At 41.2% G+C, this 26,941-nt stretch overlaps 2 protein-coding genes across 4 annotated transcripts; both read left to right on the forward strand.

Moving 5' to 3' along the window:
* The first annotated feature begins 1,364 nt into the window (after positions 1 to 1,364).
* LOC140908683 (uncharacterized) lies at positions 1,365 to 13,709 on the forward strand. 2 transcript variants are annotated; one of them, XM_073336347.1, is made up of 2 exons: positions 1,365 to 1,656; positions 13,240 to 13,709. In XM_073336347.1, exons 1-2 carry the CDS (start codon positions 1,618 to 1,620, stop codon positions 13,330 to 13,332), a joined length of 132 nt encoding a protein of 43 aa, XP_073192448.1. In that variant the 5' UTR covers positions 1,365 to 1,617; the 3' UTR covers positions 13,333 to 13,709. The 2 variants fall into 2 exon arrangements, with proteins under 2 accessions (XP_073192448.1, XP_073192447.1); XM_073336346.1 differs by having other exon boundaries at positions 1,372 to 1,656; positions 13,237 to 13,709.
* On the forward strand, positions 13,670 to 25,252 carry PTP4A1 (protein tyrosine phosphatase 4A1). 2 transcript variants are annotated; one of them, XM_073336345.1, is made up of 5 exons: positions 13,670 to 13,786; positions 16,361 to 16,453; positions 18,553 to 18,683; positions 22,323 to 22,397; positions 23,853 to 25,252. In XM_073336345.1, the coding sequence occupies exons 1-5, from the start codon at positions 13,682 to 13,684 to the stop codon at positions 24,001 to 24,003; spliced, it is 555 nt and encodes a 184-aa protein (XP_073192446.1). In that variant the 5' UTR covers positions 13,670 to 13,681; the 3' UTR covers positions 24,004 to 25,252. The 2 variants fall into 2 exon arrangements, with proteins under 2 accessions (XP_073192446.1, XP_073192445.1); XM_073336344.1 differs by having other exon boundaries at positions 13,682 to 13,786; positions 23,849 to 25,252.
* Positions 25,253 to 26,941: the final 1,689 nt, after the last annotated feature.

Raw genomic sequence — 26,941 nt, forward strand, 5'->3', positions numbered from 1 at the left:
TGTGAACGCTGGCCTTTTAATCAGCACATTGTCTAGCCCTGCTCTGAACAGGTCTAAATGACACAGTCGTTAAAGTGCCACGGGCCACCAAAGCCTCTGTACTAATGCCCTCACTGGTAGTGCGTCACAGGTGATAATACAACATAGGGAAACCCTGGCAAAACAAGTTGTTGAATAATGCAGTGGAAAATACTGAGTTTTAAACACAAATCTGAGCAGTCTGGTTTCTTAGTCCAAAATGAAGCCTCATATATGCTGGGAACTAATCTATGCAGGTCACTTCATATTACGGATGAGGGAGGGCTGAACTAGTTTAATCTGGAACAGTATGAGAAGCAACCTTGAAGCTAAAATAGGCAATTTTGTATAAAGGTGGGGTTGGCACACATAAAGGTATGTTGAGGTGCTTTCCCTGCTTGGTGGTATTTAGCTAGGGATTGTGCTACACATTCCTCTATCAGTAACATGATTTAATGATGCCAAAGTTGGTCGATTAAAAGATACGACTTTACCCACGTTGTCTCTCTAAAAGTGTTTCCCACAATATCACTGGAGAGATGGCGGCTTTTCAGTGCTCCACGAAGCCATCTCTCTGTATAGTTTATTAGTCCATTAGCATTTTGGGGGTTCCTTCGGGAGCAACGGGGCTAGAGAAATGCAGGATGTTCACTTCACACCTGCCGATCCGTGGTTCTTTACCTACGTTATCAGCACGGGCTTATTCAAAAAATCAGGACTCTGGCACGCAGTGGGCTGCGCAGGGACTGTAACTACCCCCTTTGTTGTCTAAAAGGCAACAAAGTAAAACGACCTTTCTGTCCCCCAGCCCCCGGCCACCTCCCTGCTCAGTGTCGCCCTCCCGGCCCTTCCACTGACCCCTGGCTGAGCTGCCTCCGCACCCAGTCAGCCCCAATTCACCCTCCGCCTCCGCCTCCGCCTCCGCCACGCGTGCATGAGACAGGCTGGGGCAGGGCTGGGGATATTTTTGGACGGGCGCCAAAAGACCACCACTGACGAGTGTGAGTGAAGCGCAGCCCCCACCGTGGGCGGGTCAGGCCAGTAGAGGCTTCACCGCACTTTCCCCTGGATCAGGCGGGGCGAGCCAGTCGGAGGGAGACACACAAGGCACTGCAGTGACCACTCCTCCTCTGACCCTGCTGCGAGGGCAAATCCTGGGCTCCCTGCTCCCGCCCCTCGGTAGCCCCCGCCCTCGCAACCCGGCCAGCGCCGGTTCATTCACGAACCGGTTCTCACCGGCTGCCTCCGCCTCTCGACACCCTCCCGCCCCCGCCCCTCCACTTTAGGCCCCGCCCCGCCTCCCAAGCGACAGCTCTGATTGGTGGGGCGCGACGCCCGTTACGGAGCAGTGTGTGTCACGAAACGCCTGTGCGGGAGGAAGGCGGCGCTGGCGGGTCCCCTCCCCTCCTGTGCCGCTTCGTCCGCGTTGGCACCGCGCTCTGCAGAGCTGCCCGCTTGCTGCCGCCGTCGCAGCAGCTGTATGGTCCAGCGCCGCTCCGCCGCCGCACCCCCTCCGCCAGCTCCCCGGCCTCCAGCGCCTCCAGCTCCTCCTGGTTCTGATCTTCCTGCCCCCGGCGGTGGCGCCCGCACCCCGGCTGTATGATCAGGCTACAGTCTTCAATGAGTAACCATATTCCTGTGAGTACCGGCCCCGCCACCCCTGCCCAGGCCGGTCTTGCCGCCCGCCGCCCCGTGTGCGGGGCTCTCGCCTCCGGGGCCGCCCGCGCTTCGCCTCCTCCCGGCTCCTCCATGTTGGCTCTTTGTTCTGGCGACTCCTTGAGTCCCTTCCGCGCCGGGCGGCGGCTCCTCCCCGGCGGGGAGCCGCGGACGGGGCCGGGCCGGCAGCAGAGGACGGGGACGGCGGAGTTCTGGGTCCCCCCCCCCCGCTCTCTTCCTGGGCAAGGCGGCGGCTCGACACAAAGCCGCTTTGTGAGCGTGGCTGCAGCCGGCCCCATCCGCCTCCCCTCGGTGCGAGTCTCGCCGCTGCTCTCCCTCCGTGCCCCCAACGGCCGAGCCCAACGCCCCGCAGCCCCGGGAGGCGGCTGGTCCCCGGTGGCAAAATGGCTTCGTGTCAGGAGCCTGCCTGAAGCGCGATTCAAGACCGGGATCGACCTAGCTCGTCCCCTGGACGCCTCGTGCGGCCCGGCTGGGCAGGAGCCTCAGCCTGCCAGCGAGTGCGCTTCGCCCGCCGGGGGCGAGAGCCGCCCCGCTGCCCGTCCCGTGATGGCCGGGCAGCCCCGGTGGAGGTGCGGGCTAACACACAGCGGGGGCCGGCACCACGGCGGGGTGAATGGCCGGGGTTTCACACTGACCCGGCCTGGGAAAGCGCCGAGACAAGCCGAGGCTTGTCCGAGGGCGGTGCGTGGGCGTCCGCCGGCCGGGCGGTGTCGCAGGGAGCCGAGGGCTGGAAAGTGACTCACTACGCGCGGGAGGGGGAGCCCCGCTGGAAAGTCACGATTGAGCCGTGACGCGGGCCACTCGTGGCTGTATGCAACTTACTGCCAAGCCCCTGGATAGCCCCGCTCAGACCCGACGAGTTACTTCCTTTGTTCGAGACATACCTGCGTCAGGCTGGGAAACCAGAGCCCCTGGCACCTCGTGTAACTCTCCTTTGTCCGAGAAATATGAGGCCTGTTTCTCTGTTGAAGTGTCTAGCTAGTTTACTTCCGACCAGATTTTTGGAACCCCTTTGTTGTTTGTATTCTTTTGCTTTTGAGAGGGGACCTCAGTCGAGATACCTATATTAATACGTTTTAAAACAAGGCTATTTTCATAAATGTATTGTCAACTTCCAGTAGCTTTTTTGCAGACTCAAAAATACCTGACTTGCTGAATGTTGGTTAGACATCTACTGTGAATGTATCTGGTAACTTGACAGAGACTAGGAGTACTTGTGACACCTTAGAGACTAACCAGTTTATTTGAGCATGAGCTTTCGTGAGCTAAAAGCTCATGCTCAAATAAACTGGTTAGTCTCGAAGGTGCCACAAGTACTCCTTTTCTTTTTGCGAATACAGACTAACACGGCTGTTACTCTGAAACTTGACAGAGACTGTCTGTTGTAGTTGTATCTGGTATCAAGAGATCTCAAGGTTGGTTGGTTGTCTTGTGGGTCAATCACAAGACTAGTGTCAGGAGCTTTGTCTGTCTTTGCTGTGACTGAGTCCATTAATCTTTCTGTTTCCCTTTCCTCATCAGTAATACCCTTGTAAAGTAGCAAATATTAAAATATTATCCAGTATTAATTAAGATTTCTGATGAGAGACTAAGTATCCTCACTAGTAAAGAGGCTAAGTGTGTGAAGGGGGAGAGAGGGAGTGCTTGGATGAGGGCAAAGCTAAGCAACTAGCAGATGGTAATCTTTGAAAGTCAGAGCAGTGACATTTTGTGCACACTGCACTTGTGTCAGTTGATAGCGAACCAGCTGTATATTTATTTATTTATTTATTACAAACAATAGAGGTAGTCAAATATCAGACTTGTGACATATTAGGATTCTAATTTTTTTAAGTGTTTTTACCTCTCCGGGCTCCAGAGGGAGCCTTCAAGTGTTATGTCTACTTGAATCTGCACATTGTCAGAAACAATGACTCAGCAGTCTTAATTCCACCTGTTTCATCTACTAATCTCATTGGGCTGTCAACTTGGAAGCCCAAAGATGACATTCAGGTGTCCAAAATTAAATAGCCCATTCCTGATTCCTTTAGCAAATGGAATGGCAAAAGGGTTGGGAGGGAAGGAAATTTAGAGAGAAGGATGTAAAAGATGGAGACACCAAGGGCAGAAATAGCAGCAATCCAGAGGAGAGCATATTTTTCTCAGTGAGTGATCCTGAATGTGTCAGTAAAATACTAAATAGATAAGTTTAGTTGTACAACAAAAGCTCCCTTCTCTTTGGTCTCTGTGCTATCTCACTCTGACGTCAATAGGAGATCTGCTGTGGATGGAGGCGTGTAGGGAGTACTGAATTAATATTTTGATCTACAGACCACAACTAAACAAAATCTGTTCTTCTTTTCAAAATGATCCCCAGCGACAAGCTCTTCGCTAAAAGTGCACTGCTTTGAATATATGGAAATGTGTTTTTTATGGTTATTACCGAGTTCTAAATTAGTGTGGCATATTATCCTGTTATATCAGCAATACAAATTTTAGTTAAGGTTTAATTAATTACACATTACATATGCAACCCAGGTTGCTAAGGGGCTATGCTTATAAATTCTCCTCAGGGGTGGGTGTGTGTGTGTTCAAATGTACAGATCTATTAATTTAACAGTAATGAGATAATACAAAGGCAAAATTTTGATCGGCAAAAATTCTGTTTTTTTTAGTCTTGAGGAACAGAATCTTGCTATTACAAAAATTTACAGTTCATGAATCTACAAATATATATATCACCATGTCTTTGTAATATGTTTCTATTTCAAAAGGATGGAAGATGCTTAATTAAGATAACAGGATTCTAGTGGCTTGCTGTTTAACTACTACTAATATGCTTAGATGATTCTGTACAAGACCAAAAAACAGTCCTTGCCCTGAATAATTTTACAATGGGAGACGCAGAGAGGAAGCATTGGACAACTAAGAGGAAGGAGTAATTTAGAACTAGGGCTTGACTACATGGGGGCTTTAAGGAAAGTTAATCTAAATTAACTGAAGGTGTGAATTTAAAGTGGATTAGTTAAATCATATTTAAAATCAGTGTAGATACTTATTCCGAATTAACATGGCCTTAATTTGCTTTGGAAATGAATTAAGTGAAATCGAATTAAGTCTGCTTTAATTCTGAATAAGAGCATTCTCACAAGAGTAAAATGGGGTTTATTTAATCCACTTTAAATTCACATCTTCAGTTAATTTGGACTAACTTCCATGAGTGTGTCTGAGTAGACACATGTCTTGTATGCGTTGGGGAATGAATGACTGTTAGCATATATGTGAGGGGGTGTTGGGGGGGGTTGCATGTTAATAAATTAAGCTTCCTTTACCTGTGAAGTAGGAAGATACTGTACAGATAATGAAACAGAGGACATGTGAGGTTACATGACTTGTCTTGATATAGGAAGTCTGGCAATCTCCCAGCGCAGTCCTATGCTTTAACCGCAAGAACATCATTCCTCCTTGAAGTATTTCCAGTATATAGTGTGTTGTGTTCCAGACACTGGGAACCTTCTGCCTGAAGTGATATATGGACAAGTTTTCTTCCAAGGAATCGGTCGATTTTGTGACTGAAAAGCATGGACAGTATCTGTTCATGTACATCAGTATGGGTAACACTCTTTGGTTACATGCACAAGAAGATGGAAATCTTTTGAACAGCAGTGTCTGGGAATGGTCATGCAGGTTGCAGGCTTAGTCCCCTATGCCTCTTCCTAAGGGCATGGTGGCCATAATCGTTCTTCAGTTTCCTCTTACTGTCTATGTCAGCATGAACCCATAACCAGCCTTGTTCACCTGGAAGTGATTTGTCTGGCTAGCAAATTAGAACTAAATTAGCTTCCTGTTCTTTGTTACAGTTGCAGAAAACATTCACTAAAGGGTACCCTTGTCTACCGTTCCTTCAGGATGACACTGATTAGACATGACATCTCTAGTTTAGAGGTACTTCAGGCTAGGGGGGACATGCATGCAAATCCAACATTTAGGGTCTACTGGTATTCATAAAATCACTGTTTAGCTGCTTCCTAACCCTGTAGGTGCATACATTTCCACTGCTAAAGTTCCCTAGGTGTCTACATTTCTGCTGGTGGGCAGGTGCACCGCCACTTAATTCATGCCTGAACTCTGGCAGGATTTACAAACTAGGCATTCACTTGCTTATCTTGTCTGTGGGGCATGATCCAGTAAGCATGCTCAGAGTCAGCATAAAAGTGTGTCTACTGTATTGAGTACCCCCAGAATTCAGCCAGTGGAAGTGGTGATTTGCCCTTTTATGTAGTAGCTCAGTGTTTAGAGCATTCACCCAGCACCTGAGAGACCTGAGTTCAGTTTCCTCCTGCCTGATTTGAAGCAGGGATTTGAACCCAGGTCTCCCAACTCCCAGGTGAGTGCCTAACTGTTGGGATATGTGGTATTCTGGAGTGGGTTTTGGAGCCCCTCCTGTGGAAACTGTATAAAATACTTAAGCAGTTACTGAAGTGGGTGCTGGAATCTGGGTCTCCCAGGTGACTGCTAACTAGCGCTGTCAAGCTATTAAAAAAAATAGAATACCATTTATTTAATTAGTTGTGGTGGTTTTCTACATTTTTAAATAGATTGATTTCAATTACAAAGCAGAATACAAAGTGTTCAGTACTCATTTTATATTTATTTTTTATTACAAATATCTGCTCTGTAAAAAAACAAGAGTTTTATTTTTGAATGCAGGGTTTTTGTACATAATTCTACATTTGTAAGTTTAACTTTTATGATAAAGAAATTGTACTACTGTACTTGTATTAGGTGAATTGAAAAATACTATGTAAAACTTTAGAGCCTACAAGTCCAATCAGTCCTACTTCTTGTTCAGCCAATCGCTCAGACAGACAAGTTTGCATACCTTTGCAGAAGATCATGCTGCCCGCTTCTTGTTTACAATGTCATCTGAAAGTGAGAACAGGCATTTGCATGGCACTGTTGTAGCTGGCATTGCAAGATATTTATGTGCCAAATGTGCCAGCTGGGCCAGCTACAACAGTGCCTTGTGAACACCTCTTCTCACTTTCAGGTGACATTGTAAATGAGGAGGAGGGCAGCATTATCTCTTGCAAATGTAAACAAACTTGTTTGTCTGAGCAGTTGGCTGAACAAGAAGTAGGACTAATTGGACTTTTTTATTACATAACTGCATTTTTAAAAAAAAACCCTATATTTGTAAGCTGCACTTTCATGATGGAGATTGCACTGCAGTAGTTGTATGAGGTGAACTGAAAATTACTGTTTCTTTTATCATTTTTACAGTGCAAATATTTATAATAAAAAATAATATAAATTGAGCACTGTATACTTTGTGTTCTGTGTTGTAATTGCAATCAATATATTTGAAAATTTAGAGAAACATCCAAAAGTTTAATAAATTTCCATTGGTATTCTATTGTTTAACAGTGCTATTAATTGCAATTAATTTTTTAATCGCAATTAATTTGAGTTAATCGTGTGAGTTAACTGCCACTGTTAACCACTGAGCTATAGTCATTCTTTCTGGTCCAGCAATTATTTAAGTATTTCTTACAAAGTGGACCAACTTCAACAAAAGGGACTGAGACTCTCACCCAGATTACCCTACATCCTAGTATTTAGGAGGTGGGAGCCCTGTGTTCAAGTCCCTGTTCTACATCAGCCAGAGTGGGGATTTGATCCTAGGTCTTCTATATCCTGGGTGAGTGCACTAACCGCTGGGATAGAGGGCAAGTATAAGGACTGACTTGATTCAGGCACCTAGCTCCAGGAGAAGGTTCATGGCTGTGAATCCTGAGTGGTAAGGAGGTGGAGGTTGGGTCACACCCTTCTTTGCATTTCCTGCTGGCTAGTTTTGATGGCTCCCTTCGCAACATGCAGGCTTCTGTGAACCTTTTTAAGGTGCCTAACTTTCCCCAGGTATTCTGTTGGGTGCTTGGGTGCCTAGCTTAGGGTTGTGAGTTCCATTAAGTGGTAGGGTACCTAAAAGTTTAGCATTACAATGCATAATTCCCTCTTCTGAATCTAGCCCTTTTCTCAAAAGGACTCTTGAGACTCAACATTTATGCCCTGGAACTACAAACATTCCAGCCCATGCTACAAAATTCAGTAGGACAGAGCTTGAAAACACATTTGCAATATATTACATGAACAAGTAGAGAGGAACTCGTTCATCAACCCTGTGTCAAGAACCATCAAGCTATGGACATGGTGTCAGCAATGTGGGATAATCCTCATAGTTCTCTACCTCCCCGGGTCAGCAACGGTCTCAGACTTCCTTAAGCAGGTAGTCAGTCACCAATCATGAATGGTCACCATAGAAGTCCATCCACAGATCTGACATTCCACCCTGGTGGGGGGTGCATCCTGTGATAGGCCTGTTGGCCACCAAGGGCGATGCTAAATGCTTAATCTTTTGTTCCGGGGGAAACATGAGCCTCGATTTGTTAAAAGATGCCTTCCTTATATCATGGTCTTGTGTGCTTTCCTTCTGATTCCTCTAATTCCCAGAGCGATATGCAGGATCAGAAGGGACAAAGTCACATTAATCATGATAGCCCTTTAACAGTTCTCCAGAGGGGTCAGTTAAGCCTCTCGTCTGACTTCGGGATTGTTTAGACATAATATTGAAGTACCAAGATCAGATGCTTCATCCATACCTGAAGTCAGTGCATCTGTCACCTTGGATGTTGGCTAGTTGAGTACTGCTGATAGAGACTGCTTCCTACAAGTGAAAGAGATCCTTCTACAAACTATAAGATTTCCACAAGGAAAATTTATTCCTTGAAATGGAAGATAGTCAGTTTGGGCAGCCAAGCATGATCTTGACATATTGGAGGCTTCTATACTAAAGATCCTTGAGTATATCCTGCATTTCAATCCGTTCCATCAAAGTATACCTTGCAGTAATCTCTGCATGTCATTCATGTGTTCACTCATCATCTTTCACCATGTACTCTATCCAGATTTCTGATGTGATTATTATATGCTTACCTGCCAGTCAAGAATCCCCCACCCCCTGCATGAGATCTTAATATTGTCCTTACAAACTTCATGAATCCCTCTTTCAGATAACTCAGTGCAATCTATACACCACCTTCCTCAGGACTTAGTAACCATCACATCACCTACAAGGGCTTGAAAACTCCCATGTTCTTTTGGCTTCCTCCATCCCTCACCAAGTATACACAATTTCACAGAGACACAGTCATGTTAAATTTCAGATAAAGTCTCATCCCAAAAGTGGTTTTGGAAATTCATTTGCACCAGTCCATTAGTTTACCTGTATTCTTCCCTAAACGTCATTCTGCTCCAGGAGAGGCGAAACTTAACACTTCAGATATTTATGGGGCTTTTGTATACTACCTTGACAGGAGAGAACCTTTCAGATGATGGTCTTGTCTCTTCATCACCATCTCTTTTCTTTAAAAGATCAAGCCATCTTCTCCCAGAAGATGTCAGAATGGATGAGGCAGTGCATATCTATCTGCTCCCAAATGCCTGTTGAACCTTTCCTTCCAGATTCACAGCAGAAACTACATCCTCTGTCTGTTTTTAGGAGTATTGTCATATCTAAAATGTGTAAAGCAGTTACATGTAGTGACCCTTGACTTTTGTCAAGGATTGTGTCCTTGACTTAGCAGCAGTACTTAATGTTTAGTTCAGAAGGGCAGTGCTACAGTCACTGTTTTAGTTATTAACTGTCAACGCGACTCAGTCCCACCTTTCAGATGGATGCTGTTTCAATCAGTCCTCTTCATCTGAGATACTGGTTTTAATAAGGGAATTGAGGGGCTCTGCCCTCTATGCCTTGGGGAAGAGAGATACAAACTTCGTTACGCAGGCTGCTTTTGCAGCCCCAGCAGACACTGCTGTTCACAAGATTCTAATCTTGTGGAGCCTACCTGAGGTGCGTATGTACACAATTTCTATACCATGAGTTACTGTGGCATTAAGATAGAATGGTTACTCTTTTTCTGTAGAGTACTGATTAGCAATGTGTATATATGAACAGAATAAAACTGCCTGGACACTAAAAGCAGTGCATGTTATGCATTTTCCTCATGCGCTTTGAGCTGTGCCTGGTATATCCAGTCATAAAATTGTACACAATAAATTGGCACATTAGTCATTCATATGATTACTAGTTTACATATCTGGTAATGGGAACCATCACCATTTTATATATTACCCAAATTTAAATCAAACAGACAATTAGAATACAAGTTAGGTGTTTTCAGCATCTAAGAACATTCCATTTCTAATTCAGTAATAGAGGATTACAGAAACAGAAATAGCATTGTCAAGATTGGAGCACTAGAGATGAGCTATTTGGTGGTCTAGCTGAAGAATACAGAGATTAACTAGTTCCATTCATCCAAGGGTTAAGTAACCAAATCAAGTAAATTGGTGGAAACCTGTGTGAGGTGTTACAGATAATTAACCACTTCATTGCTGTTTAATGTACCAGATATATAGGCCAGCACTTCAGATGCACTTCGTACACTAACCTCATACAACTGCTGTTGCCAAATGTAGAGCTTGTGAAATTGAACCAAATAGGCTTAATGTGGTAGGAGCTTACTTTGGGTTACAAACTGGCTGCTATCAACTGCAAAAACGGAAGGTGACTTAAAGCTTGTGTAAAGCTAGTCAATGACCTGACTCTAGTCATAGAAAATCTCAGGGTTCAAAACCATCTGCAGATCCTGTATGGTTAGTAGTAAGTGTTTGGACTAGGAAATATTTAAGGTAGAGGATAGGGGTTGATAATATGAATGTTTCCCAAATGACTAATACAAATCAAGTGGTTCCAAAATGCTTTCGGTGTCCACTTTAGAAGTCAAATGTAACGCATCTAAAGCTAAAATAGGCTGGCAAAATAATTTAATGGTAATACAGTGCCATTTAAAGGAATTAGTTTCCATATTGAGCTCCTCTGGCTAGCAGCGATGAGAAGAGATTGCATTTGCATCAACATGAGCTTCGCTCCTTCCTTTAACATAGTTGACTTCTCCCACTGTAGCCAGGAGAGCAGCCTGTCTGGCTCCAATTCTCAGAAGAGCAGCAATAGAAGCCATGCTAGTATTAAATAGCTATGTTTAAGGACTTTCCATTTTGGGGGGTGGGAGTACTGGGTGCTTTCTGTTGGCCCACTAGCAACATATGGTATAGATTTGACCCAGCACTAACTAGCCTGATATCACTCACTCAGTGTTTATCTGAAAACTCATGTATGGCATTGGTGTGTATAATCACTGAAGACAAGGCTCAGTTTAAACCATAGAGCGTGTCTATTCTGTCAAGTTTTCAAATCTGTTGACAGTAGACAATATTACGTACGCCATCAATTTCCACAATACACAAGCTTTCATTAAATCGTGAGTTCCTGGCTATTGTGGTTGAGGAGATTATATTCAGCTGTATCTCAGAAGGTTAACTAATGCTTTGTAGTCCTGCTGAATCTGCAGATGGCTTTAGTACCTCTATTGCTATAAGTTTTTTGCTAGCCAGAAATTATATTGCTGAAACACTCCTAGTGTGTGTCACTTTTGATATTCATTATCCAGTTTACAACAGTAAAACTCGTAATCATGTCAGTTTTCATGCTGCTTATGTTTGGGAAGGCCATGAGGGTAGTGGTCTTACAGCAAGATAGCTAATGCATTCGTTACCTTGCTCTCTGTGTGAGTGGATGGGGTGGAGTTTGGGTTTTTTTTGTTTTTTTTTTTAAGAAGCCATCTTTTTGGCAATGAAGAACACAGAGACTATCACATCATCAAGGAGACTTTGGATAGGGTGAAGAAACAAAGCCCCTATGTTCCACTGAATAGGGTGGAACTTAATTCACGTTGTTTATTCTTAATAGTCTGGTTGATACGTAGCTTGAAGGATCCAGGGTTAGACTTTTTGTTTGAAATCCCTGGATCCTCCCCATGCCCAGTAATTTGGAGATGGCTGGATTTCTTCCTGAGGCATTGTCTCTGGATGTTGTTGGTGGAAACCGCACTTTTGTATCCACCTCTAGATAATATAGTCGTTTGGTAGTAGGTGGCTGGCTCTGCACACCATTATTTTTTGAGCTAAACAACTTTCTTGCCTCCCCCTCAGTTCTTCCTTTCCCCTTTTCTCTTTTATGTATCGATACAACAGAGAACTGCAAAGCATTACATTCATTGGTAATGTTGTAGTTTGGGCACAAAGCGGATCCCTGCAATGAGACTCCACAGTAAACTAAGTATGAAATAACTGAAGTTTTTAAAATGACATTTCTACATCTTTCAATATTCCTGCTTGAGTATGAATGCTCATTTGCTTCAAAGCAGGATTCATGGTATCCTTACACCCCTTTTTGCTGCCCAACCATGCAATATATACCATGAGGTATCTTCACTTGGAAGCATAAAGCAAGTGTAGCGGCTAGGAATAATACTACTTTAGTAGGCCTGTTGTTCATTGTTATAATTAGTAACACCAGTAGGTTTTGTGTAATGATTTGGTGGTGAAGAAAGTTTTGGTGGTTAGACTAATAAAACTGGCTAACGCAGGCATAAGTTCAGCAGGTACCCACAAAACTGATAGTGTACATCCATTCTAATAGGTGAAATCCTCTCTTCAGTTTTAGACCTCTCTTCAGTGGACTCCCAATATGGCTGACTTCCATCTTTAATGTTGAAATGCATCTGTTCATCTTGCAACATTACTCTTCATTAGACAACTTTAATCCTCCTATCTTTTTTTAAAATGCTATATTATTTCTGGAAACATTAATTGGTCAGATGTCTTACATATGGAAGCGCATGTGGAAGTTTTGAATTTATGTAATAGGCACTGTTTCACAGTGGCTCTGCTGAATGGGAATTAGCGATGCTTGCACTCAAAGCGCACATGTTATGGTAGCAAGTCTTCTGCTTTTGCCTTATCCTTTCAAAGGGTGTGAATTCCATTTAGGGGGTTGGGCGTTTTGTGTAAACTGGAAAGTATATACAGCAGATACTGGAAGTATTGTGCATGAGATAAAGTTAATATGACTTCAAAGATGCACTAATCTCCAATGAATATAATTTCAGTGTCTGCTTTCTGATATTCTTGTCTTGATTTGAAAGCTTATCTTCAGATTGTTCTGGGTGCTCTTAAATGTAGCCTTTTTATAGAAATACAACTGTTGAATAAAAGTTTGGTTAGAACTCTCTCATTTATGCAACTTTTAAAATGTTGGTGTATTAACTAATTTAGAAATACCGTTTTGTCCTGCCATGAGTTCAGGGGACTGGAGTAAATGACCTTTCCTTCCAGTTGTATGATTCGATACCTGATCTTTGAAAATGTAATTCTGAAGTCCAAATATTACTCATTTGTATTACTGTGATATCTAGGTTTTTTTTTTTTTTTTTAAAGGTAATTTCTTTGAGGACAGCTTTAGTTGTACGAGATTGTAAGATATATTCCAAGTGAGACTACTTTTTTGTATAGATATTAAAATGTCTTCAAGTAACTTGTACTTTAAAACAGTGATAGAAGTAACTTCTTGTTTTTTGTTTGTTTTTCTTCCCCTCTTTACAGCAGTTCTGTGGTGTTCTTGGTCACACATTTATGGAGTTTCTGAAGGGCAGTGGAGACTACTGCCAGGCACAGCACGACCTCTATGCAGACAAGTGAACTGTAGAAATTCATTACTACTCCACCAAGAAGCCCCCATAAGAGCAATTAACCAGGATAAGAAGTGTTCAATTGAAATTGGCAGAGCATTTGACAAAGGAGTTCAGACCTGGATGGGGTAAACCTCAGCGCACTGCCTTCCAGCCTCAGTATTACTGGATTGAAGAATTGCTGCTTCTTGTTAGGAGGTTCATTTCATTTCCCATTGCTCCCAATTTCATACTTGCCAACACTGAAAGTTTTCAAGTGGAGTATATTGAAGTAGACTTCAGTTTCACTACATCATTTCTGTATTAGAATTTTTTTAATCCTTTCACAATCTTGTTGCATGTTTTTTAACTAAATTAATATGGCACGAATGAACCGCCCAGCTCCTGTGGAAATCACCTACAAGAACATGAGATTTCTTATCACACACAATCCAACCAATGCAACCTTAAACAAATTTATAGAGGTAAGGTCTGTTGGACGGAATGCTTATTTACAATACATGTAATGCTTAGACTAGTTCATATTTAATAATAATCTATTTTAACCAATCAAACTCAACTCTTGATTACTGTTCATTTTGCTTCAAGACTTAATATAGACCAGTTTTCAACCTGGGGTCTGCAGACTACGTCTACAAAATTTTGGGGGTCCTCCAATGAAAAATGGTTGAAAACCACTGATATAGAAACTTTTCAAGGAATGAGGCATGCTTTACAGAGTTCCAAATTATAAATATGGAGATCATTCCTCATCCATTTTTTTAAGTGAAACATAGTGATGCTATCACCAACAAACAGTTGCAGAACAGGCAGGAAGCAGAGAATGTGTGATCTAACTGAAGCAATGCAGAACCCTGATGGTGTCTTAGTTATCTTCTCCTTACATGAAAAAGTTGTTAATGAGTGGTCAGTAAGGGTATTTGCTGCTTAAAATGAGACAAAGCTTAGTTCTTCACTGCCACTGATTCAATAATGACATTAAAGGAGAAGTGCCACATACCAAGTTACTTCAGAAGCTGTGCTAGTATATGGGTTTTCCAATGGAAGTCTGGCCCTCCACAAGTAACAGTGCAGCCAAGGACAATATGGTTGCAAGGTGTATTGTATATGCACTTTCTTGACAGTTAATGGTGTCTTCCTTCCAAAGGGTCAAAGTCACATGGTTTCAATTCAGTTCAAAGTGTGGTAGGTGTTTGTCCCCACTTTACATTTGTGGGAAAGAGGACACAGTTTGTCTTGCTGATCATGCAAGAAACTTTTGGCAGACGTATGTAACAGAGATCGGATTCCCGTTTCTGTGCTTTAATCACTAGATAAGATCCTGAGTATATAAGAGGAACAATCTTAACAGGCAAGCAACATCATTCATATCTACTATGAAGCTAAAGCTCTTTTACTAATTTGCTCATTATCTTAGGTTTCACCATGGAATACTTGTTCAGGATTATTCATGAGTCCATTAGTTTTGTAGTACAGCAGTGTTCAGAAGTGCCAGTCACAGTAGGCACTATACAAACAAAGGAATAGCAATTTTTTTTTTTTAAGTACTTGAGCTTGTCTATCTCCACAACTCTCTAAAATCCTGTTTCTGGGAGGCCAGTAGGCTCATAAAGGGATTCATACTCTCCACTGTTATCAAGAAACATGGATAGGTTCCTGTAGATCACTGTTCCATGTCTGAAGATGCAGCTAGTTATAGCCGATTAACTTAATCTCCCCATACCACCAGCAGCGGCACCACCACCACCTCTTTTGAGTTTCTGTAACCAACGTGGATATTGCTTCTCTTCCTCACACCTAGGCAATTTAGCAGTTTCTCAGAGAGAGGAGAGAATTCATGTTGAAGCTAGTTAGATGAAGACTATTTTCCTATCTGCAGTTGTAGTTTTTGCTACCCAGGAAGTGATTTATAGAACAGAGTCAGCTGAAGATGTATTACAGTGAAACTTGATGAAGAAAAAGCTATCGTAAAGCAATACAAGATAAAGCTTCCATAACGACTAGTTATAAACAGAAGCCTGCTTTAGTTAAAGACAACTAAAATGCTGAAGGCTGAAAGGCTAACTTCAGCTTCCTGAGTAATAAAAACCCAGAGATGCAGGTGCTTGCGTTTGATTAAAACATTAGGGTGGGGAACCCTAAACTTATTTCAAAATAATAACAGCAATTCTCATTCAGTGGCATCATATAGATTTATTTTTGCATCTGTTTTTTAGCTTAGCTTTTTTAATATGCCATAAAAAATAAATATGACTAGAGTAATTTAACTCTTTACCTTCTGACAGTCTGGAAGCAGTCACTGTTGATTTATTACTGACTTGATATTCAGTGAAAACTAACTTTACACTGAATGCTTCCGGCAGTAGGTAAGCAGCATTCCTGTAGTGGCCAGCTGGAAGTAACATTAATGTCATTGTTCATTCTCTTGTGCTAAAATAATCGGTTCTGCAGTAATATGCTCACTTTACAGACTGAATACTGAGTCACAAAAATTAAGTGATTTGTCCAAAGGATCACAGGAAAAAGCATATTAGTGTGTCCCGTAGTATCTTAAAATCTCAACTGGCATTTCCATAGTTAGTTTTAAGTATGTGTTGCTTAAAATTTCAGTTAATCTGGTTTAGACTGTAAACTCTTCACAGGAGGGGACATTTTTTTTAAATCTGACCAGTGTCTAGCATAATAGGGTCCTAATCCTGTTTGGAGCCTCTTGTTATTACTGTAATACACAACACATTGTTTAGAACTCTGTGTTACTCTCAGAGCCAATTTAAGAAACTCTCAAACTTTGTATCTTGAGAATTTTTTTGAGGATCAGCATCTGATGCTGATTTACAATGAAGTAAACAAAATAACAAGAGCTACACTTTAAACATTGTTTACCAAATGGAAGACAATTGGTGGGTGGGGTGGAAGGGAATCGTATTGAAACTTACGAAAGATGTTCATACTATTAAAGTACAAAAAATACTTGTCTTTGCCTTGCTGAGAGAGTCACGTCAGCTGATTATAAAACAAAGTAATTTTTTCCTTCTTAGGAACTTAAGAAGTACGGCGTTACCACGGTAGTAAGAGTATGTGAAGCCACGTATGACACTGCACTAGTGGAAAAAGAAGGCATTCAGGTTTTGGTGAGTGGCTTAAAAAGACTCACTTTAAGGCTTTATCAGACCTGTAACATTCACAAGCTGTTAATGTCTACTGCACGTTCATGAATGACCTCAACTCTTAAGATTTCTCCTGGATCTTCCTTACTTTAACTTTTTTGGCAGGGGGAAAAGGAGAGCCTAGCACTTAAATTAAGAGTTGAAAGGTGAGACTTATCGCTTCAAAGCCCAAATCATCCTGCAAGCATGCTTCCTGAGTAACTGGACTTGGTAGATGGAGATGGCACTTAATAAACAGAACAATATAACGTGCCTATGCTTAGGAATTTATAATCTGCAGGCTATGCTAGTGAAACTCTGGAATAATTATCCACTTGGTAACACTATTTCAGCTAAGTTGGTGAGAGCAATGTTAAGCACTTAGGGTGGGCAGATAACCAGTGTGCACTGCAGTATAGTGCTCTATCCCTTCCCAAAAGTTGACTTTTAAACACAGGAAATTCAGGGCTTGTTTAGCGCTTTTTTTTTTTTTTTTTTTTTTTTTTGCATTAAAAGCTTATTAATAGGACTATCCTACTTTATTTAGGGGCTAAATTTGGTCTCATGTCTTTGGGGCAAAGGTAAATGGAAGTAGAGGGTTCCCTAATGTTGGAACTGATATGGGTCTGCTATGAAAACAGGAGAGGGCAGAATTTGGGGAGGCACACACAGCCAAAATTTCCCACAATTGCTCACAATGGTTCAGATGTTTAGCAGTTCAGTGGTGGGAAGTGCTAATGTAGACAAGGCACTGGCCTCAGTGCCAAGTACAGGACTGTTGAGACCTGTCGGCATGGTTAGATGATAGTGTTGAACTTTGGTGGCTTCCTGAAGTCTTTTCTACACTAATCCTTCCACTGTTGTGTGGGTTCTTAATGTGGTGACATGAACAGATGTTGGGGACAAGGTGGTCCAGACCTTCCATATGGCTAAATGGGAGATGAGTTCTGTTGGATATTAGTTACAAAGGTGGCAAGGGTCTATCTCTATGTAAAAAGTTAAAAACCACTGCACCATTGTTGCCACTGCAGGAATTGAACTGACTGTAGCAATGATGCAAATTTGAGACCAGAAAGACTAGTACAGATGTCTGCTCCAGGAGTGCAAAGGTGCCAGAAGGCAGCCTAATCTTCATATTGAGAATTCCCCTAGTGTGGAGCAGTCCTTGGATTTCTAGGCAGTGGAAACACTGAATATTTGGCCACACATCCATCTTACCCTGTGTTCAGAATGCTACAATACTCTGCCTATTCTCAGCTGGTGAGTGGGGGGGCTGTTACCGGCTGGTGTAGTTCAGAGCAACACGGGGTTGCTCTGAATTGCTTCAGTGAGAGTTTTGGGCACAGTAGAGAAAATGGCTCAGTACAGTGATGGGCCATATGAAGCATTGCTGTGCAAACAATAATACTGTAGACTTCAAAATGGAGTGTGTCTTATTACATAGGTATGCATATTGAAAAGTCTATTTTTCTTTATATTGCTTAGGCTAGCAGCACAGTTTTATCCCTCTTAGCATCTGATTTTGTACACTCTTGAAATTGTACAAATCTCAAAGTTGGAGAGCGGGGTAGCTAGTCAGCTACTTTAATTTTGAAAAGTGAATATACACTTTAGTTATTAAAAGCAGATAGTTCAGAAAACGTTAAATACGTATCCACTGAAGCTAGGTTGCTGTTGCTATTGTATTGCCAACTTGTCAAGAATTGACCCTGGGGTATTCGCCACTAAAATGAGATTTCCCAAAAGGAGGGGGATATGGTGTACCTTACAAGAGAATGAAAATAATGTATTTAACATGCATGAAACTTTTTTATTGTATTCCAGTAACCAACATAGGTAATCATAGAATGAAGCTACTTGTGTTCTGACAGAGAGATGTCAGTCTTTAATTGAATGAACTACCTCTGAATACAAATCATACCTTTCAGCTGTATTTCATTATCTAATGACAGGAACTTCAGTCTAAGGGGTTAAGTTGAGGGATGGATTATCAATTGAGGAAGTCACTTTCTCATAGTGGTTAATGTTCCCAGCTATAGTAGAATCTGATTCTTTATGTGGAAGAAATTTGCCTTTCATTCTAGGATTGGCCCTTTGATGATGGTGCTCCACCATCCAACCAGATTGTTGATGATTGGCTAAACCTCCTGAAAGTTAAATTCCGTGAAGAACCTGGTTGTTGTATTGCTGTACACTGTGTTGCTGGTCTTGGGAGGTAAGTGAAACTCTAAAATAATCAGAACCCTTTGGAACAGAGATAGTGAAGGCTTTTTCAATTTTTAGGCATAAATATTTCTTTGTAGAAATATAAGAAGTTTCTTTCTAGAAATATAAGAAGTGCCCGGCAGTCAACCTCAGAGTTTACCTGGAATTTATAGGCTGGGAGATGGAGATTAGATCTCATGTTTACACAAACCCTTATTCTGGATTAAAGTAGGGTGTGAATTTTAAAGCAGAATAGCTATTCTAGAATAACACCATGGTAGGCAAGCCCTAAACCTAGTAGTTAATGTGAAAATACCTGTGCTGTCATGCCTTTTCACAACTGTTTCTTGCTACTTAAAGGAATAAAACAGCAGTGTGCTCTAACTTTAACCTTGTTAATCAACTTTTTTATATATATAAATTAAAAAAACTTGCTACTAGAGCTGGTCAAATAGCAGAAAATTTTAAAATTGTATTTAGTCTATTTGCTGAATAGTACTTGACCAGTTCTATACGCTGGTCAAGTAGTACAAAAAAGCTTGTTGAATAACTTATTCAGAAAATACCAGTGAAAATTGTTGAATATATTAGTTGAATATATTCGTAGTATTATTTGACTCGTTCAACTAGCTACATCCCTTGCTCTTCTTGTCATTTCCTTTCTGGCTCTTTAATCTTAAAATATCTGAGTTGTTCTCAGTGTCACACCTTTTTCTGTTACCTTTTTCCATTCCTCCTGTTTGGAAATATTGCCAGACTCCTAGAAGCTAGAGGACTTATAACTATAGCCACAGATGGATGTGGGATAGTGAGAAGGAAGGAGGATCCTGGGAACTACAGGCCAATCAGCCTCAACTCAGTCCCTGGAAAAATCATGGAGCAGGTCCTCAAGGAATCAATTCTGAAGTACTTAGAGGAGAGGAAAGTGATCAGGAATAGTCAGCATGGATTCACCAAGGGCAAGTCATGCCTGACTAATCTAATTGCCTTCTATGACTAGATAACTGGCTCTGTGGATGAGGGGAAAGAAGTGGACGTGTTCCTTGACTTTAGCAAAGTTTTTGACACGATCTCCCACAGTATTCTTGCCATCAAGTTAAAGAAGTATGGGCTGGATGAATGGACTATAGGGTGGATAGAAAGCTGCCTGGATTGTTGGGCTCAATGGGTAGTGATCAATGGCTCCATGTCTAGTTGGCAGCCGGTATCAAGCGGAGTGCCCCAAGGATTGGTCCTTGGGCCGGTTTTGTTCAATGTTTTCATAAATGATCTGGAGGATGGTGTGGATTGCACCCTCAGCAAGTTTGCAGGTGACACTAAACCGGGAGGAGAGGTAGATACGCTGGAGGGTAGGGATAGGATAGAGAGGGCCCTAGACAAATTGGAGGATTGGGCCAAAAGAAATTTGATGAGGTTCAACAAGGACAAGTGCAGAGTCCTGCACTTAGGACGGAAGAATCCCATGCACCGCTACAGACTCGAGACCGAATGACTCTGCAGCAGTTCTGCAGAAAAGGACCTAGGGGTTACAGTGGATGAGAAGCTGGATATGAGTCAACAGTGTGCCCTTGTTGCCAAGAAGGCCAATGGCATTTTGGGATGTATATGTAGGGGCATTGCCAGCAAATGGAGGGACGTGATCATTCCCCTCTATTCGACATTGGTGAGGCCTCATCTGGAGTACTGTGTCCAGTTTTGGGCCCCACACTACAAGAAGGATGTGGAAAAATTGGAAAGAGTCCAGTGGAGGGCAACAAAAATGATTAGGGGACTGGAACACATGACTCATGAGGAGAGGCTGAGGGAACTGGGATTGTTTAGCCTGCAGAAGAGAAGAATGAGGGGGGATTTGATAGCTGCTTTCAACTACCTGAAAGGGGGTCCCAAAGAGGATGGATCTAGACTGTTCTCAGTGGTAGCTGATGACAGAACAAGGAGTAATGGTCTCAAGTTGCAGTGGGGGAGGTTTAGGTTGGATATTAGGAAAAACTTTTTCACTAGGAGGGTGGTGAAACACTGGAATGCGTTACCTAGGGAGGTGGTGGAATCTCCTTCCTTAGAAGTTTTTTAAGGTCAGGCTTGACAAAGCCCTGGCTGGGATGATTTAGTTGGGGATTGGTCCTGCTTTGAGCAGGGAGTTGGACTAGATGACCTGCTGAGGTCCCTTCCAACCCTGATATTCTATGATTCTAAGGAGGGTGGTGGCACTGTCCAGAGATAACATTTGGTGAGAATCAAGCACCTGCCTACCGGTAGCTGGGAAAGAGTGTAAGTGTTGAGATTTTTTTTTTGGGGGGGGGGGGGGGAGCTCGGTCCCTAGATCCTTTTGGGGGACTCCATCTTATTTCTACTAGTCATAGGCTATCGTATGAATGATTAAATTTCAAGACTTTCTTCTTTGGCCTACTTGAAGGGGTACCTTTTTTCCCCTTCCTTTCGCACCCCAGAACTTCCTGGTCGTGTGTGTCTACTAAAGTTTTCTGACTGCTGTGAGGGGGTGTCTCTGGTGCTCTACTCCCTCTTGTGTCGGCCTCTGGGTTTTAAGTCTTCTCAGGTGACTAGCTCCTATGTGTGTTTGCTGCTTCTAGCTTTCCCAAACAATAGCAGAGTGAAATGGACCTAATTCTTGTCAGTTTCAGTTACTGCCTAATCTTATTGAATAACACTGAAAAATAAGACTAATCAGTTTTTCTTTCTGCTGCCCAAGATAGTATCCAGCATCAGCAGGCATTGGAGCTGTCTGCAGTGTGGAGAATTATATTTCTCTTTGAAGGCTTATTTCAGTTGTAAGATGGACATTCTTTTTTAATTGAGCTCATATTCTGCAGAAGTTGACAGCAGTTGCTCATAAAGTTTTGACATGGAAGTGGACTTTCAAGCCTTGACAGCAATACCAAATACTAGTTGCTTGACTTCACTACTTAAGATTCAAATTCTTGGATATGAAAGTGACTTCTCAGCCATAATTACATCTTCCAATATAAATGTATATTTTTGAGTGTTTAACTCTGAAAACATTTCACTTTGGACTGAAATATTTCATACTTATCAATCTGAAGAACACTTTGGCAAGTCGGGAAAAATTGTCTCTTGTTTAAAGATAGGCATAAATAATTTGACTTTCACCAGTTAAGACTTTTCAGGTATTCTCTGTAGTCCACCTTGCAGTTGCTTTTAAAAATTTGCTTTAGAGCATAGATTTCATTGAGAAGAATTGCTTCTAACTAAATTTGAAGTTTTGTTTCTAAATAGCTGTGATCGTTACAACTGTTAAACAAAACTGAGTTGGGAAATGGGTTGAAAGTGTCAGTTAGTGAAGACTCACATGAGGAAAACACGGTCTCCAAAGAGATTTCTTGCAAAAATTGCAGTCTGAAAATGAACACCTAAAGAATGTAGCCACTTTACTCATGCCATAGTCCTTCATCTCCTGAAATGTCACTTTTGGTCAATCTCATTAACATATTGCTTCTCCTATTTCCTAGAGTTGTTTCAAAAACAATTTGTATACTGTGTCAGAATCAAGAAGATATAAATGACTTAAATCCATATAGAAGAGCCATTTTATATGCTTTGAAAAGAATCTGCTGAGGTTTAAAATTTGACTCTTTTGCCATGTACATTCTAAAGACTTCTCTTGTTCTTCCAGAGCTCCAGTGTTGGTTGCCCTTGCACTTATTGAATGTGGAATGAAGTATGAAGATGCAGTGCAGTTTATAAGGCAGTACGTATTAAACTTGCGTCTGTTCATTCTTTTTAAGTCTAAAGTAGATAGTGAGGGGAGACTCGTCTATCAAACATAACAGTATACACAAGGGCATTGTGTAGGAATCTGGAGAATAAAGATAATATGTTGCTATGAAACTTGTTCTTCAGATTTAAACATACAGTACATTTATTTCCTAAGTAATATTGAAAAACCAATTAAAGGTTTTAAGTCTGAAACATTTAAACCACCGGCCCATAGCCCAGATCACACCCACTTGATGTATTTACATGAGCCATGTGAAATGTTAATGTGTGCTTCAGGCTCTGTTTTTAAACTTTTTAGCTTTCATAATTGAAAGATAAGTTTCCAAACAGAACACCATTAATACATCCTTTTCGTTAGTCATATCTGCAGAGTGGTAGGTATGCAAGAGAATTAATACACTTGGAACTCAGGTTGAATCTGTAGTACTGATAGCTGGAAACAATTCCTCTTGAATTGTAAATCTTATTTTCATAACCGTGTTCAAGAGTAAATATGGATACATGATTTCACTTACCAATTATCTGATCTTAACTACACTTGAGAGATGCCACAGTTCAGACTAGTTTTGAATTGGTTTTGCTCAACACTCTGACAGCTTAATGTTTGTAAGTTTGATGTGAGTCTGTCTTGTGTCCATTTTCACAACTCCCTGGTTTGTACTCACCAGCCTGATGGCATTTCCTAAAACAAAACAGAATACTACCGGTATACCACCACCACCTCAAGCAACAAGCTGTATAGGTCAGCCTTAAACCATGCTATGAAGGTTGACAAAGTTGGGTTCTAATATGACCATATGTTCAAAATTCTTAAAAAGGCCACATTTGTGGCAACTTTTTTTGTAGGGTTGCATAAACGGAGTGTGCTTTTATCACTGCCACCAGCTTCTGATTCAAATCCAATACATTTTTTCCAAAGTAGAGGATTTTTTCCAGTAACTTAATGTTTTGAATGAATTTATCAATGAGGTACTAAGCAAGTGTAGTTAACGTTCTTTTAGCACAAAAGAACAGCTTTTTCATGTGGTTCTAGGCACTGCCACTTTCCTCCTGAGGGTTTCCCGAGATCCAGGAGAATGCTTAGTGTGCAGAAGCCTTGCCTTAGAGTACATCTGCTGAAGCACCAAATTCTGAATGCCATCTGAAAAGGAGATTAGAGTATGGTTAAATAAGATAAAAGAAAAAAAAAAAAACTACAGTGACTGCAACTTGGTGCTACATCTTTTAAAAAAAATAAATAATTCCCTTGCTCTGGTTACCATGCCATTAACTATCGTTTGCCCTCAACTATCTTAAAGAGTGGAGTTTTTTTTCCATTATTTTTTTCCCATGAACGTTGTTATTTCAGGAACTATATTTTATTTCAGAAAGTGATGTTGTTTTGTTTCTAAAGATGATTTTCTAACAACTATCTCTGTTTAGGAAGCGACGCGGAGCCTTTAATAGCAAGCAACTTCTGTATTTGGAGAAATATCGTCCCAAAATGCGCCTGCGTTTTAAAGACTCCAATGGTCACCGAAACAACTGTTGTATTCAGTAAAGCCAGGATGCCTTTGGAGCTGCTGCTTTGGAGCTAGAGGATGGAAACTAGAATTAGGCAAACTACCTGCAGAAAGACATGTAGGGCTGATAAATAGGCTAACTGAAGCTTCCTTAGGAGTCTTTATAGGTTAAAAGTATGGCAGAAATGCAACTTGTCTGTGTAAGTTAATATCCACCTGTTTGGAGAACTAGTAAATGTTTTGCTGTATGCTGTCTTTGAAATGTCTCCTTGGTCATAATTTGTATCAACTGAATTATCTTTGAATCATGTAGCTGATTCTTATTCATCTATTTCCCAGTAATAAAATCTGTCACAGTATGAAGTGTAGAGAGTTTAGGTGCCAAAAACCCAGCACAATATCTATATTTTTTCTGTAAATTACAGTGTAGTTCTTGTGATGCGTGAACTACAACTATCTGGACCTTACATTTGTCCTTTTTCCTACAATCATTTCAATATTGAGGATAGGGCCTATATGGTAATCTGTCTACTCTCACTGTATGTTTGTCTCCCGCAATCGCACTAGAATATCAGGATTTGCACAATCTTTGATTTTTACTAAGACTTACAGTGACTTTTTTGGTGTCTTTCAATAACCCTTCCATTATCTAAACCTCTGCATTTTACAAATACATCGATTCTCTCTTTACTCATGTAGAAAATAATTCTTTACATTGTACAGAAGCACACAGTCTTTAATGTCTCCTGACAAAAAGCCTTACATTTAAATTAATCTTGGCACTTCATGTGCAACTTAACAGAGGGCCTGAAAAGGATGGGAGGGGCTATTTAATATTTCTAGTAAAATGTTGCCTTTGTCTTGTGCAGGAAGTATAGAATATGCCCTTTACTTTAGTAAATATTTTTTTAAAATGTAGAAATGCTTAGTTATTGTAGCTAAAACAATTCTTAATCATAAAATTTCTGAAGATATTGTAATTTCTTTTACTGTACCTGTTGAAAGTTGTTTACCAACTATTGCTTTGTTGTGTGATTATTTTTGTTTTGGGTTTTTTTTCCCCTTGAGTTTCTGCTATCAACTGGGAAGACCTGTAATATTTTGTATGCCTTTTGAGCTGCGTAACTTAATATTTGGATACTTGATAATTTGTTTTATTATGTAATTGATAAAGTGGTGTGTACTAATGTTAGTTCAGCCATATATTTATACTGTCTTGGGAACGTGTGGTTATAGTTCTGTGGGAGAAATAATTTTGCCAGTGTTCACCAGCTTGTAAAATCTAGTGCGAGAGCTTAAACATCTAAATAAATACTGAAATGCACGTAGTGAGTCTGGTGAAATATTTATAGAGGCTTTTAAGACTTTACTGTGTACTCAATCAGAAATCCTAAATATGGATTTAGGAGCTTAACTTTAGGCACCCATTTGTTATCTTGGCCCAAGTGTTCTCACTTCTGTAAGAAGGTAAAAATAAATAAATAAATAAATGTATACTACACATTTGTACAAAATAGCTGCCACTGACACTCAATTAAAATACTTGCCATTAGGAAGCAATCAAGTTTGAAGTAGCATCTTTAATATTAAATTAGAGCTCGTGTCGCGAAGATGACTGCACATGTAAAGAAACACTACACGGCTGTATATAAAAACACACCTCTTTCCAGTCTCAAGGGAACTATCAAAGAATTGTAAAGGAATAATCTGAAACAATTCTACATTATCAAGGTTGACTGTGTGCCTCAACAAAAATATTTGAGAACTGAAACCTGCTTAAATGTAGGTTTCCAAAATGAGTGTGGTGATGTAGATAGCATCCTGATGAGAAGCTGGAGGCTCTTACCAGTAACACATTTTGGGCACCTGAGTTCATTTCTCCCTGTTGTTGGCTTTTTTTTAAAAAAAAAAAAAATTGAGGGCATAATTTATTTTTGCTTGCATTACTTCTTCTGCACAATTAAAGCACTGATCAAACTTGGTATGTATTCTGCATTTTAATAAAGGAAGAAAATCAGAACATATAACTGTACATAAAAATGGGTGTCTCAGCAATTTCTTACTTCTTCTTGCCATGCTACAGAGACCTCTGAAAGATTTTATTGAGGAAGGGGTTAGTCCCTATATAACCAGAGTAGTTAACACAGAATAACTTTAAGAAAATTGAAAATTAACTGAGTTCTAAAGAATAAGTGATTTTAATTAATGCTTAGTGGTGTATATTTTAATACGGCATTGTCAGGAAAGATGAGATCCTTTCAAGAACAAAGAAAGCATTACACAAATATACAGATGAGGCACCTGTGTGTTTTGAAGAGGAATGAGATGATTTGAGCATATGAACACTATTACAGAAAACTAAATTATACAGTTCAGTAGGAATAGGTCATATAAAGGAGTAGGAAGTATATCTTAAAACTCTGACTCTCCCCACCCCTTCACCTAGGACAAAAACCACTCAAACTACTATGTAATCTGACTTGGGAAATCTGAAAATGGCCAGCTAGTTTTCATACCACTTACTGGTTTCAGGGTTGTGAAATTCTGAGAGGTTTGAGAGAGAGTGGTAACTTTCTTCCTTATCCCTTCTGTTCTCTGCACCCTCTGAACTGACTGTCCTCATTGCCTATTCTAACTTCCTCACCTGTCTCTGATGCTCTGGTGGTGGGGAAAGGCTGCAGACCTGCAAAGTTCTGCCTGACATCGACAGGCAAGGCAAGGCATGGCCCATTCCTCAGCCCTCTGCCAAGAAGCCGTCAGACCGTGGGACTTCTGTCTAGCCCACGATAATTACCTGGAAGCCCACCACTTACTGGGCGTCTAGAACTCTCAGGTGGATCAGCTGAGCCAGGACTTCTCCTCTCAGCACAATTGGTCGCTACACCCAGAGATGGTGCACAGGATTTTTCAAACGTGGGGCGCTCCCCAAGTAGACCTCTTCGCAACCCGGCAGAACCACTGGTGTACCCGCTTCTGCTCCAGGGGAAGGTTGGGCATGGGTGCGATCTCCAAC

Source organism: Lepidochelys kempii, chromosome 3, assembly GCF_965140265.1.
Source record: "Lepidochelys kempii isolate rLepKem1 chromosome 3, rLepKem1.hap2, whole genome shotgun sequence".
Taxonomy (NCBI): Eukaryota; Metazoa; Chordata; order Testudines; family Cheloniidae; genus Lepidochelys; species Lepidochelys kempii.